General features: G+C 49.6%; 1 protein-coding gene across 2 annotated transcripts in view; it reads right to left on the bottom strand.

The window, feature by feature from the left end:
- LOC145363348 (plexin-A1-like) overlaps positions 1-18257 on the bottom strand; it is a 506974-nt gene that overhangs the window by 97232 nt on the left and 391485 nt on the right. For both annotated transcript variants that reach the window (XM_080218652.1, XM_080218653.1), the window contains exons 12-13: positions 11592-11782; positions 2726-2877 (exon numbers count right to left, since the gene is read on the bottom strand). In XM_080218652.1, coding sequence (XP_080074778.1) covers positions 2726-2877; positions 11592-11782 — 343 coding nt within the window. The remainder of the gene's footprint in view (positions 1-2725; positions 2878-11591; positions 11783-18257) is intronic.

Raw genomic sequence — 18257 nt, 5'->3', positions numbered from 1 at the left:
GGTCTGGGGCAGCATTTTGCATTGTGGGTAGCATTTTGTTTGCGATATGACACTGACCCCATCTCCAGTGCCAAGAATTCACAAAGAGATGATGTTGGCACTTGTGAGGACAGGCCATGCATTTCCCATCATCCTCACCTCGCACCCCCAGCCAGAGCAGATCAAGACCCATGGGGCGACATGGTGGCACAGTGGTTTGCACTGCTGCCTCATAGTGCCAGGGATCTGGATTCGATTCCCTGCTTGGGTCACTGTCTGTGAGGAGCCTGCACATTCTCCCCGTGTCTGTGTGGGTTTCCTCCTGGTGCTCCGGTTTCCTCCCACAGTCTGAAAGATGTGCTGGTTAAGGTGCATTGGCCACGCTAAGTTCTCCCTCAGTGTACCCGAACAGGTGCTGGAGCGTGGCAACTAGGAGATTTTCACAATAACTTCACTGCAGTATTAACGTAAGCCTATTTGTGACACTAATAAGTCAACTTTTGAAAAAAAGATTTAAGATGAGAGGGGAGAGATACAAATGGGTTCCAGAGGGGCAACTTTTTCACACAGAAGGTGGTGAGTGTCTGGAACAAGCTGCCAGAGGTAGTAGGAGAAGGGGGTAAAATTTTGTCTTTTAAAAAGCATTTAGACAGTTACTTGGGTAAGAGGGATATGGGCCAAATGCAGGCAATTTGGAATAGCTTAGTGGTTAAAAAAAAGGGCAACTTGGACAACTTGGGCCGAAGGGCCTGTTTCCGTGCTGTAAATCTCTATGACTCTTTGAATCTAAACGAGCCATCGAATCTTCTCTCTAATTCATTACTTTCCTCTGTCTTTCCCCCCTTGACATCAAGCCTCCATTAGGGACACTCGCCTTCATCAATCAAAGCATAAACTGCAAAAGCAGGGAAGTCATGTTGGAGTTGGATTGGACTTTGATGAGGCCACAGGTGGAACTCTGTGTGCAGTTCTGGTCACCACACTCGAGGGAGAATGCAATGGGGTGCAGAGGAGATTCACCAGAATGTTGGGGATGGAACACCTAAGTTATGAAGAGAGGATGGAGAGGCCTGGAGTGTTTTCATTGGAGCAGAGAAGACAGAGGGGTGACCTGATTGAGATGCACAAGATTATAAAAGACATGGACAGGGTGGATAAGGAGCAGCTATTCCCCTTAGGTGAAGGGTCAGTCATGAGGGGACATAAGATGAGGCAGGAGGTTTAGGAAGGTTTGAGGGAAACCATTTTTACACAGAGGGTGGTGAGGGTCTGGATTGTGCTGTCTGGGAGAGTGGTGGAGGGGGGAATGCCTCACATCCTTTAAAAAGTACCCGGACGAGCACTTGGCACATCATAACATTCAGGACCAAGGCTGGTAAATGGGATTAGGTGGGAGGTCAGTGTTGCTCACCTATTGGTACAGACTCAATGGGCCAAAGGGCCTTTTCTGCACTACATGACTCTATGATTCCAGATCTCTCTGTATGTCAAGTGCCTTGGACTAGGCAAATTGGGAGAAAGATCAAAATACCATCAGCCAAAGCTCCAGTTGAGAGTGCCCTTACGAAGCATTTACTTCACACTGTGAGTCCTTGGCAATCCAGGACTTGTGTTGACCGTTCTGTGATACACCAGCTGCTGCAGTACCTGGATTGAATAATGGGACCTGAAGGAATTATCTGATTGCTGGACAAGGGGGATCTGCAATGGGAATGTCTTCTCACTCCATTCCAGCCAATCCCTGGCCAACTGGTTTTCCTGAAATTCTTTGATGGGACGATGGCAAGGCCACCATTTATTACCCTTCCCTAACTGCCCTTGAACTTGGTGGTTGACTAAGCCATTTCAGGGGGCAGTTAAGAGTCAATCACAAGTCTGGAGTCACAATAGGTCAGGGTAAGGATGGGGGACATTAATGAGCCAGGCGGGATTTTACAATGATAGTTGTCATGGTCACTATAACAGACCAGAGGTGGGGTTTACCAGTCACACATGCCCCAAGACCGAAAATATCCACCTGAATTCAACGGACCTTTACATAGTCCGTCAAATTTTCTATCACAAATTTCCACTGGGTTCATGGTACGTAGGATGGGAAAATTCTGCCCTAGCTTTCAATTCGAGATTTTATTCATCAATTGGATTTAAATTCCACCAGCTGCTGGGGTGGGATTTGAACTCATGTCCCAGAGCATTAACCTGGGCCTCTGAACTACTAATCCAGTAACATTACCAGTATACCAAAACCTACTGATCTAGTTTGCACAATCTGCGGGAAGGTTAGCTGATAAACACAGTGGTTAGTATGGCTGCTTCATGGTTCAATTCTTGCCTCAGGTCACTGTCTGTGAGGAATTTGCATGTTCTCCCTGTGTCTGCATGGGTTTCCTCCAGGTGCTCTGGTTTCCACCCACAGTCCAAAGATGTGCAGACTTGGTGGATTGGCCATGCTAAGTTGCCCCTTTGTGTCCAAAGATGTGTAGATTAGGTGCATTGGGCCATGCTAAATTGTCCCTTAGTGTCAGGGGGATTAGCAAGGTAAATACGTAGAGTTATGGGAAGGGGGCCTGAATTGTTGTCAGTGCAGGATCAATGGGCTGAATGGCCTCTTTCTGCACTGTAGGGATTCTATGATTCTATGAAATTAGCACAACCCAGTAAAGTTCATCATCTAGCCTCCAAAGCTGGGTCTTATTCAGTCCGATTGAGGGGCCAGTACGGTGGCAACACGATCCCACACACTTACTGCTCAGCGCTGATGTACTCCTCTTGAATCGGGATGCAACGGACCCGTCCGATGTGCACCCCGTTGCGGATTTCGGAGAAGGTCAAGCCCAGATTCACCCCTGTAATCGTCAGCCTGGTTCCACCCTCCTTGGGCCCAGTCTCTGGTACCAACTGTGAATGGAAAGGCGCAGAGTTGAGAGCCTGAACTCAAAAAAACACAAGTCAACATTTGACCGAGGACGCTAGCAACTGCGGCGTTCGCATAACTCTCCCCGTGCGGGGGTGGCACCTCCATGTTGCATCATTAAGGAAACGATCCCCCTCTCGTGGACAGTGGAATCGGGAGGAGAGTCAAGAGTGCCAGTCCTTCCAGCTCCTGCACGTATGTGGATGTACTGGCATTGGGGGCACTTCAGAGGAGGTTCACTCGATTGATTCCAGAGATAACGGGTTTGTCATACGAAGAGAGAACAGTTTAGGCCGATACTCTCTGGAATGTAGAAGAATGGGGGGAGATTAAATTGAGATATACAAGATGGTAAAAGGTATGGATAAAGTAGATGTGGAGCGGATGCTCCCTCGTAGGATAAGGGGTAGCAAATTTAAAACAGAGTTGAGGAGAAACAACTTCTCTCAAAGGGTTGTGAATCTGTGGAAAAAGGGCATTTTTACCTTTGTGTGGCCTTCTGTCCTTCTAAATGTTCTGGGTCTTGAGTTACTACCCTAGGGCTGTGGCATTCATAAATTCATAAGCAGAATTAGGCCATTCGGCCACGCCCCTTAGTTCTGGTTTCACCCACCAATGGAAACAATGTCCCTCCTTCTATCTTATCTATTCCCTTCATAATCTTCTATGTTTCTATAAGATCCCCCCCCCTCCATCATTCTTCTAAATTCCAATGAGTAAAGTCCCCGTCTACTCAGTCTCTCCTCATTAGCCAACCCTCTCAAGTCCGGAATCAACCTAGCGAATCTTTTCTGCACCCCCTCCAGTGCCAGTCTATCCTTTCTCAAGTAAGGAGACCAAAACCTGAATTTGAATTCAATAAAAATATGTGGAATTAAGAATCTACTGACGACCATGAAACCTTTGTCGGCAGTCGGGAAAACCCATCTGGTTCACTAATGCCACTTTACGGAAGGAAATCTGCCGTCCTTACCTGGTGTGGGCGAGGTGTGACTCTAGAGCCACAGTAATGTGGTTGACTGTCAAATGCACTTGAAAATCGCCTAACATGCCACTCAGGTCAAGGGAAACGAGGATGGGCAATAAATGCTGGCCAGCCAGCAAAGCCCATGTCCCGCGAATGAATAAAAAAAAGCCCACAATCACTTGTCCTCCTCCTCTCTCACCTCCCAAGTTTCGGCATTTGATTCCTTCCTGCATTAATATTGGTTCCCACAAAGCACTGACACCACCACCCGCACAGCAACCCACCCCGATGGCCAGTCCCAGTCGCTTGCTTTTCTCCCTCCCCCACCAATCCTGACTGCAGAGAGGCAGCGGGACCCCATGACCCCCAACAGTCAGCCCCCCCACCGCCCCCTCCCCCCCCCCCCACAGAGGCCCTGCCCCGATCAAGCTCCACCCCTTGGCACTGCCCAATGCCCGATGGTCAGTGCCAAGATGCCTCCTGGGCATTTGCACTTTGCCCCGTGGACAATGCCGAGGGCCCAAGCTGGCACTGCCAAAGTGTCAATGCCTAGGGAGCACCCCGCCACAGCGCCCAACCCTCTGGAGGACCTCGAATGCACCCCACTTCTTGGGCCACTAGTTCCTCACAGTGGGGAGTGGTCAGTCCTGGGCCCGTTAACAGGATTTAAACTAAATTAAAACTACCTGCTGCATATTTTAGGCAGCTCCGCGCTGATGTCCGCCGCGGACCTGATGGTTGTAGGAATCAGGTGCTGGGAGATGGGCGGAGGCCCCGATGCCCAATGTGAATCACGTGAATCGCAGCTACTGGAGTCTCCCGGCCCATCGCGCTAAAAACACAGCGCAGCGGGATGGGAGAATCACCCCCACGATCTTTAATCAACTCACACAGTACCTCCACTGGGCAGATACAAGCCCTGACTGGTCTGACCGTGACCATAAGTGTTTGGTACTGCCATGTAACCTCTTGCATCGTCCAAATGGAAAGGCTTCAAGCGCCCAGACATCCACTCGGTGAACCACAGAATCCCTACAGCACAGTACGAAGCCATTCGGCCCATCGAGTCTGCACCAATAACAATCCCACCCAACTCCTATCCCCGTAACCCCACCACGTACTTTTTTTTATTATTATTGAAACCCTACAGTGCAGAAAGAGGCCATTCAGCCCATTGTGTCTGCACCAACAACAATCAAACCCAGGCTCTATCCCCGCATCCCTACATATTTACCCACTAATCCCGCTAACCTACATATCCCAAGACAGTAAGGGGCAATTTTAGCATGGTCAATCCACCCAACATGCACATCTTCAGACTGTGGAAGGAAACCGTAGCACCTGGAGGAAACCCACGCAGACATGGGGAGAATGTGCAAACTCCACACAGTCACCCAAGGTCGGAATTGAACCGGGGTCCCTGGTGCTGTGAGGCAGCGGTACTGACAGTTCAAGGTGCCACTGAGGCCATGCTGCAATGTTGGAGTATCAAGTGCCAATTGATGCCAATGCATGAACGGAGACGCTGAGTATCCCACAGCGCCAGGGACCCGGGTTCAACTCCGGCCTCGGGTCACTGTCTGCGTGGAGTTTTCATGTTCTCCCCGTGTCTGCATGGGTTTCCTCCTGGTGCTCCAGCTCCCCACTCCCCCACAGCCCAATGTGTGTGGGTTAGGTGCATTGGCCATGCAAAATTGGCCCTTAGTGTCAGGGGGACGAGCGAGGGTAAATGTGTGGGGATAGGGCCAGGGTGGGATTGTGGTCAGTGCAGGCTCATTGAGCTGAATGGCCTCCGTCTGCACTCTTGGATTCTATGATTCCGCAGTTCAGGGGGATTTGTGGAGTAAATATGTGGGGTTACTGTGATAGGACCTGGGTCAGATGCTCTGTCAGAGAGTTGGTGCAGACTCGATGGGCTGAATGGCCTCCTTCTGCACTGAAGGGATTTGGTGATTTTCAAGGCCAAATAGGATGGGCTGAGTCCTGTCGTAGCCAGCCAGACTCACAGGCCATAGAAAGCGTTAAAAGAAGAGTTCATGTTCCACAAATTGGAGCCAATAAAAAACATGTTTTGTTGAGAAAGAAAAAAGTTACAGAGCAGGAAACAATCAAGATTTGATCGTGAGCCCTTCTAAATCCTAGATCAGAGAGGGAGAGAGAGAGACAGGAAGTGAGAGAAAGATAAGGAATGACAGAGATAAATGTGGGATGAAAAGGAGAGTTAGAAAATGTGGCAAGAGCGGATTGGGGACCGGGGAGAGAAGTGGCTAATCAGGTAACAAGCTTCATCTTGTAACCGGCCTGGGATTCAGACCCAAAGATTCCCCCCACGGGCTTGCTCACGCAAAGGAGCACTCATCCAATACAGGGACATCTGCCTCATCTGGCAGGCTCTGACAATCAGCTTGGACGTGGCAAAGGCCAAAACCAGGGATGGATGATTCCCGGGGTAGGCTGGCCCTCTCTCCCTGTAACCAATCCAGCGTGGCTCACCCTGTCAAGCGAGATGACTCTGGTCTGCTTGAGGTGTCATGGTTACTGAGATGCATGGAAACGTGATTCATTAGGCAGAATTATTCATAATGGAAAGACAGGTGTAGCTTGACAAAACAAATATTATGACTGATGAGTAGAGCTGTAACGGCCTCGTAATAACAATAATAGTATAATTATAGGTAATTTTACATCGCTTTGAACGCCAAGTATTCATGCGACATGCAGCTGTATCCTGCGAGTCAGGCATTGTGCTGCCTCTTGTAACTCTCACTGAGAGGAGACTGGAGCCAACATAGCGAGCCACTAACTCCACAAGACAAGGGCTGCTTGCATTATAAGCGGGATATATGGGATGCATTTAAGTCCCACTTAACTGTACATCTGTTGAAGAATAGATTGGTAACTCCCAATAGGGGAGTGCTGAAATTGTTTACAGCGAGGTGCAGATGAGGCTGGTCCAGTGCTCCGACGTGGCTGCCACCTTCCCGTTTCGTATACCCGGCCGCGGGAACGGTTAGCAGGGGAACGGAAATCGGGCCCTGCCTCACAAGAGGGGAGAAAGAAGGGGTAGACAAGGAGAAGGGGGCGAGGGCTCGAGAGAGAACGAGGGAGCAAGAAAGAGATCTGGAGAAAGAAAGAGGTGGAGTAAGAGAGGGAGATAAATTGCCGTTTGCAAGCAAGCTAACCCTTCCCCACTTCCACCCATGCTCGATTCCTGAACATCGGCTAAAGCAGTTACCTGTTTTCTCAGCACTGACATAAGACATAGGAGCAGAATTAGGCCATTCAGCCCATCAGATCTGCTTCACCGCCCAATCATGGCTTCCTCAACCCCATTCTCCCGCCTTTTCCCCATAACCCCTGATCCCCTTACTAATCAAGTACCTATCCATCTCTGTCTTAGAGACACTCAATGACCCGGCCTCCACAGCCTTCTGCGGCCAAGAGTTCCACAGATTCACCACTCTCCCTGGCTGAAGAAACGTATGATGGGAGGACAACGCGAGAGCATCAATGTATCAATGTGAAGTTTGTGTGACAAGTGGTCCGCTCCGGCCAGTTCTGCAGACCCGTGGGTGAAATTTTCCCATCCCGCGGGAATTGTAGCGGGGGGGGGGGTGGGGGGGGGGGGGGGGGGGGAGGGGGGGGGGAGTGGGGGGAGGGGGAGTACCACGCAAATGTCTGCTGATCTTAGGCAGGGATTTCCAGCCTTGGAGCCAGCTCAGTCGGAAAGTCCCGCTCCATGTCTTGAACATGGCAATGTGATTATTTGTGAATCTTTTTTAGCCAGTTAGTGTACACTCTGGAAACAATGTTTAATTTCAATTTCTGTGATGAAAAATGTGACTCACAGAGACTGTGCAAACCCCCGATTTCTGAAAATTGGAAGCGAGAGATTTGACCTACTTGAAGCTGAAATCCAGGCCAACATTCCACTGTAATACTGAGGGAGTGCTGCGCTGTCAGAAGTTCCAGCTTTAAGATGGAATGTTAGGGCGATTCCCGGCTCGGGTCACTGTCCGTGTGGAGTTTGCACATTCTCCTCGTGTCTGCGTGGGTTTCCTCCGGGTGCTCCGGTTTCCCCCCACACTCCAAAGATGTGCAGGTTAGGTTGATTGGCCGTACTTAAATTGCCCCTTAGTGTCCTGAGATGCGTAGGCTAGAGGGATTAGCGGGTAACTATGTAGGGATATGGCAGTAGGGCCTGGGTGGGATTGTGGTCAGTGCAGACTCAATGGGCTGAATGGCCTCTTTCTGTGCTGTAGGGTTTCTATGTTACAGCGAGGGTTTGAAGTTTATTTATTAGCGTCACAAGCAGGCTGACATTAACACTGCAATGAAGTTACTGTGAAAATCCCCGAGCCGCCACCTGTTCAGGTACGCTGAGGGGGAATTTAGCATGGCCAATGCACTTAACCAGCACATCTTTCAGACTGTGGGAGGAAATTGGAGCACCCAGAGAAAACCCACGCAGACACGGGGAGAATGTGCAGTCTCCGCACAGACGGTGACCCGAGGCTGGAACTGAACCCGGGTCCCTGGAGCTGTGAGGCAGCAGTGCTAACCACTGCGCCACCGGTGATGCTGTGTTTTCTTTCTCTCAGGTAAACATATGAGCAGCATTTTTGAAGAGGGGGATGAGTTTATCATAGAATCATAGTGGGAGCAAGCTTGGAGAGCCTGTTCCTGTGCTGTAATTGTTTTAATCTTTGTTAATCCCCATAGAGTAGAAAGAGGCTATTTGGCCCATCAAGTCTGCACCAAAAACAATCCCACCCAGACACTATCCCCATAGCCCCATGTATTCCCTCTGCTAATCCCACTAAGGGTACACTAAGGGGTCATTCTGCATGGCCAATCAACCTAACCTGCACATCCTGGGCAGGATGTATACATGTGCATCTCTCAGCATCTACCTCATCAAGGCCCCGAAGAATTCTATACATCTCAACCTCTAATCCCTGGAACAATTCTGGTAAATCTCTCAAAGGACCTCCATTCCCTGTGAGGACTTCTCTTCCCTTCATCTGGATTCTCATACACGAGATCTGTCAAAGACCGTATTGTTCAGGTTTGCAAAAAAAAGCAAACAGGAGGAACAACACGGTGGCAGCGATTAGTGTCTGCGCAGATTTCCTCTGGGTGCTCCAGTTTCCTCCCAAAAATGTCCAGAGGTCTATAAAATAATGAGGGGCATAGATAAGGTGACAGTCCAAAGGTAAGGGAGTCTAAAACTAGAGGGCATAGGTTTAAGGTGAGAGGGGAGAGATACAAAATGGTCTAGAGGAGTGGTTTTTTTCACACAGAGGGTGGTGAGTGTCTGGAATAATCTACCAGAAGTAGTAGTAAAGGCATATACAATTTTGTCTTTTGTAAAGCAGTTGGACAGTTACATGTGTAAGATGGGTATAGAGGGATCTGGGCCAAATGCAAACAATTGGGACTAGCTTAATGGTAAAAATTGGACAGTACGTACAAATTGGGCCGAAGGGCCCATTTCCATGCGGTAAACCTCTATGACTCTAAGTGCAGGTTGAGTGGATTGGCCATGCTAAATTACAAAGAACAAAGAACAACCCAGCACGGGAAACAGGCCCTTCGGCCCAACGAGCCCGCGCCGCCGCATCACCCTACACCTATTCTACCCTGCGTGTCTACGAATGGAAACCCCTAACTTAGCCAGATTCAGGGGAAAATAGTGTCAATTTGGTAAAACCAATCAGCCTAAGAGCACATCTTTGGGGTGTGGGAGGAAACCGGAGCGCCCGGAGGAAACCCACGCAACCACAAGGAGAATGCGCAAACTCCCACAGACACAGGCCCAAATCCATGTATCTGCACAGCCAGCAGTGCTAGTCACCGAGCTGTTGCGGCGCCCGTCTACCGGTCCAGGATCAAGCACACACACCGACACGAAGTACTAGGCCACTCCCGGAACCTCCAAGAGCAGCCCACGCACGACCCATCGTGTGCATGCCCCTCGTTTGACAACAAGGTGGACCTCCACCTGCGGAATAAATTGTCCCTTAATGTCCCAAAATGGCTAAGGTAGGGGGATTAGCTGGGTAAATACATGGGGCCACGGAGATAGGGCTTGGGTGGAATGTCGCTGCAGGCCCGATGGGCCGAATGGCCTCTTTCTGCGCTGCAACAATTCTATGTGAATCTGCTCACAAGAGTCAGAGGTCCATCGAGAAAGGTGAGCCAAGGCATTCCCGCTCCCTGTAAATTTGCCAAGCGTGGCAAGCGCCAGATGTCCCTTTGAAGATGGCAGAGAGCGGGCGTTGCCAGCATCTGGCGCCCCTGCAAACCTCAACCAGAGAGGAGCTTGCTGGTATCACCAGGGGGCAACGGAAGGGTGCGTGGGGAATGCACTCTCCAGACCTGCGGAACGTGGACACTCCCCCAGGTCTCTGCACCAGATGGTCCTTCTGCACAACATCAGCCGACAAGCTGAATATGTTCTGCCAACAACAGAACAAGTGGAAGCAGAGACAGCGAGAAAATAAAGTATCACGCCCCAAGGCCTCTGATGGAAAGTACAGAAGCAGAAATTCTGCTTGCTAGATAATTAGTTTCCGGGGGGCAACCATTCCTTTGCTTTTAAAAAGTCATAGAACTCTCCCAAGAACGGACTCTCCCCTCGGGTAACTGAATTTGTGTAGCTGTCAATGTTGCTCTTTTCCAATCCACAATGCCCCCAAACTCTCATCGCGAGTTCCAACATCCTTCAACTCAAAGACTGGGGAAAAAAAAACTTCAAAAACAAGGCTGAAATTTAAAACTTTACCATCGAGGACCGTTCATTGACAGAAGGGAAAATTTTAAAAGATGCCGTCCAGTACTTTTAATAGAAAACACTCCATCCACAGGGAAGGAAGGGAATGAGTGGCACAGACGGGGAAATAAATCTTTCATTACAATTAGCATAATCATTGCTGTGTTCAGTTTGCGGTGTTACAGAATCAATTAAAAAACTGCTTCGTTCACAGAAAATGACAAAATCATAAAATCCAGAAGGCACAAGGAGGCCATTCAGCCCATTGAGTCTGCACTGATACTCCAAAAGAGGATCGTATCCAGGCCTGTCTATCTGTGCCCTATCTCTGCAACCCAGGCATTTAACATGGCCAATCCATCTAACCTACACACCTTGTGTCACTAAGGACAATTTAGCATGGCCAATCCACCTAACCTACACACCTTGTGTCACTAAGGACAATTTAGCATGGCCAATCCATCTAACCTACACACCTTGTGTCACTAAGGACAATTTAGCATGGCCACTCCACCTAACCTACACATCATGGGTCACTGAGGACAATTTAGCATGGCCAATCTACCCAACCTGCACACTTTCAGATTGCAGGAGGAAATCAGAGTACCACCCCCTCCCATGCAGACACGAGAGGAATTTGAAAACCAAACCAGGAATCGAACTGGGGTCCCTGGCACTATGAAGCAGCAGCGCTAACCGCTGTGCCACCGTGCCTTTCACAACTGTTGGACGTCTCAAAGGCCAATGAAATGCTTTTGAGGTGCATTCACCGTAGAAATGTAAGAAACGCAATAGCCAGTTTGCACAAAGCAAGCACCCACAGGCAGCACAGCGACAAAGACCAGCTAATCTGCTTTTTTTGGGGTGATGTTTATTGAAGACTCGGATTTCAGCTGAGTCCACAACACAAGGCCGGTTAATTTTCTTGTAAAGTTGAAGATAGCTACACGACGTACCTTGGTGATCTTGGGGTCAGTGCATCTGCTGTTTGCGCTGCGCTGGTGCATCCAGTTACTAGCTGGAGCCTGGCAGTCCTGCCGCAGCATGCACTTCTTCTCCAGTACACACCAGCCACACTCAAACTTTGGATCAGCCTTTAGACACAGTCCGCAGCTCTCCCGCAGAGCGGTGCACTTGTACAGGTGAGCTATAGGAGAGGGAGAACAAACAGAGAAAACTAAGTGTTACACAGTTCCAGTGATGCTTAGTTAACAAATGTTGAGAGAGAGGTCCAAACAAAAAGGGCAGAATGTGCTGACACTATAGTTAAGAAAGCCCACCAATGCCACTACTTTCCCAGAAGACTAAGCTACAACTCTCACCAACTTTTACAGATGCACCATAGAAAGCATTCTTTCTGGTTGTATCACAGCTTGGTATGGGCTCCTGCTCTGCCCAAGACCGCAAGAAACTATAAAAAGGTTGTGAATGTAGCCCAATCCATCACGCAAAGCAGCCTCCCACCCGTTGACTCTGTCTACATTCCCCACTGCCACGGGAAAGCAGTCAGCATAATTAAGGACCCCAGGCACCCCGACATTCTCTCTTCCACCTTCTTCCGTCACGAAAAAGATACAAAAGGCTGAGGTCACGTACCAAGCGACTCAAGAACAGCTTCTTCCCTGCTGGTGGCAAACTTTTGAATGGACCTGCCTCACATTAAGTCAATCTTTCTCTACACCCTAGCTATGACTGTAACACTACATTCTGCACTCTCTCCTTTCCTTCTCTATGAACGGTATGCTTTGTCTCTATAGAGCACAAGAAACAATACTTTTCACTGTGTGTTAATACGTGTGACAATAATAAATCAAATCAAATCAAATTTTCCTGTCCTGCCCTCCATGGGAATTGTAGTGGGCAGGGAGGTGGACCGTGCAAAGATCCGTTGACCTCAGGTGGGATATTCCAGTCTTGGGGTTGAGCGTGGCTGGAAAATGCCTCCCTAAGTCTATGAGAACACTTCATTTACAATCAGGAAAGCCCAAGGCCATGACGGTTGGCGCCAGACAGCAGAAATGTTCTGGCCCCATTATTGACAGCTCATTATCCACGACTCATTCAGGTATCTCCCTATCTGCAAAGTAGAACAAACAGAGCTGTGGGCGACTCTTTGTCTAATGCCACTGATGTACAGTGGCACTAAGGTTCCTAAGGCAGCATCTTCTAAACCCATGGCTGTACCATCTAGAAGGACAAGGGCAACAGATCCATGAGAACACTACCGCCTGGAGATTCCCCTCCAAATCACTCACCGTCCTGTCCTAGAAATATATCGCCATTCCTTCACTGTCACTGGGTCAAAATCCTGAAACTCCCTCCCTAACAGCACAGTGGATGTACCTGCACCACATGGACTGCAGCAGTGCAAGAAGACAACTCACCTACCACATTCTAGAGGGCAGTTAGGGATGGGTATTAAATCCTCGCCAGCAATGCCCAAGTCCCATGAATGAATTTTATTTTTAAATAAACAATGCCAAAGTGAGTTGGCACCAAACACAGGGTCGCCACCCAATGGGTGCTAGAGGGAGCCCGTCTTGTACAGTGGATACGTAAGACTAACAATGTATAATATAGAAAATTTTATCGCATTGGACAGCTGTGAGCCCCTTCACTCCAAACAATGGTTCTCTACATGGCAACTTAACCAGCTCTGTAATCCAATCCACATACTCAGGGTGGTTAGCACTGCTGCCTCACAGCGCCAGGGCTTGGGTTCGATTCCCAGCTTGGGTCACTGTCTGTGTGGAGTCTGCACGTTCTCCCCATGTCTGCATGGGTTTCCTTCGGGTGCCCGATTTCTTCCCACAGTCCAAAAGACGTGCTGGTTAGGGTGCATTGGCCATGTTAAATTTTCCCTCAGTGTATCCGAATAAGCGCCCGAGTGTGACAACTTGGGAATTTTCACAGTAACTTCATTGCGGTGTTAATGTAAACCTACTTGTGACACTAATCAATACACCTCTCCTTCACCAGGGCAGCCCAGTGTGGCCAAGCTCACCATAAACAGATCCAGGCAGCGGGTGACACTGAGGGTCATCTGACCCGATTGCCACTCTATCGCAGCTACATTAATCATAGAATCCCTACTGTGCAGAAAGAGGCCATTTGGCCCATCAAGACTGCACCGATCGCAATCCCAACCAGGCCCTATCCTCATAACCCCATGCATTTACCCGAGCTAGTCCCCCCTGACACTAAGGGACAACTTAGCATAGCCAAAGTTGCCCCTTAGTAGAGGACTGAATTGCCCACACAAACAAGGGGAGAATGTGCAAACTCCACTTAGACAATCACCTGAGGCTGGAATTGAACCAGGTTCCCTGGTGCTGTGAGGTAGCAGTGCTAACCACTGTGACACCATGCCATCCTTAGATAATGTATCTACAATACATTAGCAGCCTGGCAAGGGAGCATGTGGTGTCCATAGGTGTCGTTGAGGCCTTCCACACTCACTGGGCTTCACAGGAGTGTATTAATGATCTCTTTAATCACATCTTACTTGGATCTTCTAAGTTTCCTTTTTGCTTTGTTTCATGTTTCAGGCAGTTACCCCCACCTCCACTGTCTCCTACACCCCAAATGCATGTCCCCTACTTTTTAAGGGGCTGCCCCTTTGCGATGACTTCAGCCAGGCTAACGAGGTTGGCTTGCAAGAGTATGAACTCCTAACTGAAGGTTAAATCCGGGAGCCTCATGCTCCCTATTTAAAGCAGGTGTGTCAGACGCCCAGCCTGCATTCAGCAGGGAACAACCGGAGAGCTGGCTGTGTACAGATGAATGGTGCAAATAAAATAACTTGGTGACAGGACTTTCACCTCTGTGGAGTTATTACACCCTTTTACTTTGTCCCTTGGTTTGTTTGATACAGTTTATCTGATTTGCCAAACAAATGACAGCCTGGTTCAATGATTCCACCTGCAGAGACTGAGCTGACCCCAGAGGACGACCCTGCAGCCCACTGTCCGTCCTCCAGAGCAGGGAAGCTCGGGCCGGTGTCACAGCTGGGCAATTCACTTCTCTGAGCTCCGTATTGAAGAGCTGGACCCCACAAAGATACTGAACCTTCAGGCAGGTGTTGTCACTATAGGGAGGGTGCCCTTAATCCTTCAGGGGGTGAGGGAAACTCTACTCACATGCAACACTGGGCAACTTGGTTTAAGAGAGACAAGCGCAGGGTTGCATTCTATTTGACCAGAAAGAATTTAATTGCGCCTTTGTCTTCATTCATGAATAAAGCTGCGTAATTCACTGTTAATTGTTTGAAAGCCGCTCCACCCCCAAAACCAAGGCGACATTTTTAAACCATTCACTACAGAAGCGATTAGCACAACACAGCAAGAAAGTCAGCTTTGTAAGAGTTCTGCTGCGGAGTTCTGAGTCACACTTTGCTAAACACACTTCACTCTGTAACACACAGTGCATAGATGCCAGCAATCCTCCTGCCAATTCACACACTTAACCCATTTGGTTCACTAATGTCCCCTTTAGGGAAGGAAATCTGCCATCCTTACCAGGTCTGGTCTACCTGTGATTCCAGATCTACAGCAATGCTTAACTACAGTTAAAAAAAGCCCACCAACTTTCTCAGAAGGCTAAGGAAATTTGGCATGTCAGCTATGACTCCCACCAACTTTTACAGATGCACCGTAGAAAGCATTCTTTCTGGTTGTATCACAGCTCGGTATGGGCTCCTGCTCTGCCCAAGACCGCAAGGAACTACAAAAGGTCATGAACGTAGCCCAATCCATCACACAAACCAGCCTCCCATCCACTGACTCTGTCAATGCTACTCATTGCCTTGGCAAAGCAACCAACATGATTATGGACCCCACACAGCCCGGACAGTCTCTCTTCCACTTTCTTCCGCCAGGAAAACGATACGGAAGTCTGAGATCATGTACCAACCAAGAACAGCTTCTTCCCTGCTGCCATCAGACTTTTGAATGGACCTACCTTGCATTAAGTTAATCTACACCCTAGCTATGACTGTAACACTACATTCTGCACTCTCTCCTTTCCTTCTCTATGAAAGGGATGTTTTGTCTGTATAGCGCGCAAGAAACAATACTTTCACTGTATACTGATACATGTGACAGTAATGAAACAAATCAAATCAATATGGCTGACTTTCACAGAATCAGAATCACAGAATACCACAGTGCAGAAGAGGTCCTTCAGTCCACCGAGTCTGTACCGACACATGAAAGGCCCTGACCTGCCTACCTAATCCCACTTGCCATCGCTTGGCCCATAGTCTTGAATGTTATGGTGTGCCTCGTACTCATCCAGGTAATCTTTAAAGGATGTGAGGCATCCCATCTCCACCACCCTCCCAGGCAGCGCAACCCAGACCCTCACCACCCTCTGGGTGAAAACACTTTTCCTCGACTTCCCCCTAAATCTACCGTCCCTCACTTTTAACTTGTGTCTCCTTGTGGCTGACCCTTCAATTAAGGGAAACAGCGGCTCCCCACCCACTCTGTCCATACCCCTCATAAACTTGAATGTCTCAATCAGGTCGCCCCTCAGTCTTCTCCAGAGAAGACAACCCGAGCCTACCCAACCTCTCTTTATAACTTAAATGTTCCATCCCAGGCGACAGACCAAGACTTTTAACTGCCCCCTCTGAATTGGCCCAGCAAGACACTCAGCTCAAGGGCAATGAGATAGGCAACAAGCCATTGAGTCCTTATAGTGCAGAAGGAGGTCATTCAGCCCATCAAGCTGCACACACAACAATCCCCCCAGGCCCTATCGCCATGTATTTACCTTGCTAGTTCCCTGACACTAAGGGGCAATTTAGTATGGCCAATGCACCCTAACCCGCACATCTTTCGGACCGTAAGAGGAAACTGGAACGCCTGGAGGAAACCCCACGCAGACACGGGGAGAATGTTCAGGCTCTATGACCCGAGCTCGGGAATCGAACCCGGGTCCCTGGCGCTGTGAGGCGGCAGTGCTATTGACTGCGCCACCTTGATGCCCAGGGAGCCTGCAGGCCATTTCCGGAGGGTTGGGAACCGGAGCTGCAGCCCTCCCCGCGGACGTCATTCAGCTGTCAACCTGCGGGGACCCTCACCAAGAGGCTTTGCCAGGTTGTGTCGAAAAACAGAGCAGAGAGTCTGAGACGGCGCGTAAAGGATTACCTCACCCAGCGGGTTGTGAATGCAAACAGTAAACATGACAAAACAGTTGGCAATGACAGTTTCTCATCTCTGATAACCAATTCTTTCCCCGCCTCGCCTCTATAGTGTCATTTTTTTTTTCTTTTTGCCAAAGACGGGAGCTGCGTCAGCTTTGCAATCCAACAAATTAGCGTGCAAGGTTACCCAGCTGAGATTGGCTGCGCTTCTGGAGACCCGTTGACCCTCGACCTCCCGTCACTGCTACCCCCAACACCTCAGCTGGAAATTCAACAGACCCTCTCGTTACCCGATGAGATAATTCTCATCCGCCGGACTTGACCCGGCCTGACCCCCCCAATAAACTGTTAAACGCAGGAGCTTGAGACTAAAGCACCGTTTTGTTTTAACCTCCCCCGCAACGGCTTTCCTCTCATTCCCGGGATTGCTTTCGCCCGTGTCCGGGGCGTTAATCTTGGCGGAAGACCCGGAGGCCTGGGCCGGTTTTGACTCCCACCTTTGCGGGATTAAACAAGAGCGGCAAAGGCGACCTTTAATTACGGCTGACGCCTCCCGTGACAACTTCATCGCCCGCGCAAAACTCGGGCGGATTTGCGCCCGGACGCGGGTTTTAATGGACGAGACCCGGGAACTCATTTGTCAATAGGGCAGAAGAAAAATCTTCCCCCTGGTCTAATTTCGTTATCGGGAGGGGTGGTGGGGATGGTGGTGGTGGTGGTGGGGAGGGGGGGGGGGGGGGTCCCCCCCGAGCGCTGGTGGTTCCAGCCTAGCCTGTCAAAGGCACGGAGCCAACTGCTGAGCTGAGCAGGTTCAGAACGAAAACACAGAAGGCACGGCGGAGCAACTTGTGCTCGCGGTTTTGTATTGCTGACAACCCATTCCTTCCCTGCCGTGCCCATTTATGCATTAAACTTTCCCCGGCGCTGAGAGAGAAAAAGAGGAGGGGGAAGTCAATCTTTCTTTGCAGTTTGTGAGACGGGGGCGGAGAGGCAGTGGGGGGGGGGGACACCATGTGAGAGGTCGCCGCCAACTGAGTTGAGGAGGAACTTCTTCACAAAAGGGGTTGTGAGTCTGTGGAATTCCCTGCCCAGTGAAGGCTACCTCACTGAATGCTTTTAAGGCAAGGATAGATACATTTTTGAACGGTAATTAAGGGTTTTGGTGAGCGGATAAGTGGAGCTGAGTTCACGAAAAGATCAGCCATTATCTCGTTGAAGGGCTGAGCAGGCCACCTTGCCAGATGGCCTACTCCTGCTTATGAGGTGGAGCTGCCAGCGTTGGACTGGGGTAAACACAGTAAGAAGTCTCACAACACCGTGGGCATTCGGCCTCTGATCTTCGGGTAAGCGTTCTCCGAGGTGGCCTTCACATCAGAATCGTTGAGCAGAAACTGAGACCCAAGCTCCGCACACATGAGGACGGCCTCAACCGGGATCTTGGGTTCAAGTCACACTATTTGTAACCCCCGTGACT

The sequence above is a fragment of the Carcharhinus amblyrhynchos genome, chromosome 3 (genome assembly GCF_965287045.1).
Source record: "Carcharhinus amblyrhynchos chromosome 3, sCarAmb.v2.hapA, whole genome shotgun sequence".
Classification (NCBI taxonomy): domain Eukaryota; kingdom Metazoa; phylum Chordata; class Chondrichthyes; order Carcharhiniformes; family Carcharhinidae; genus Carcharhinus; species Carcharhinus amblyrhynchos.
Note: the sequence above shows the minus strand (reverse complement) of the source record. Positions and strands in the feature narration are given on the sequence as shown.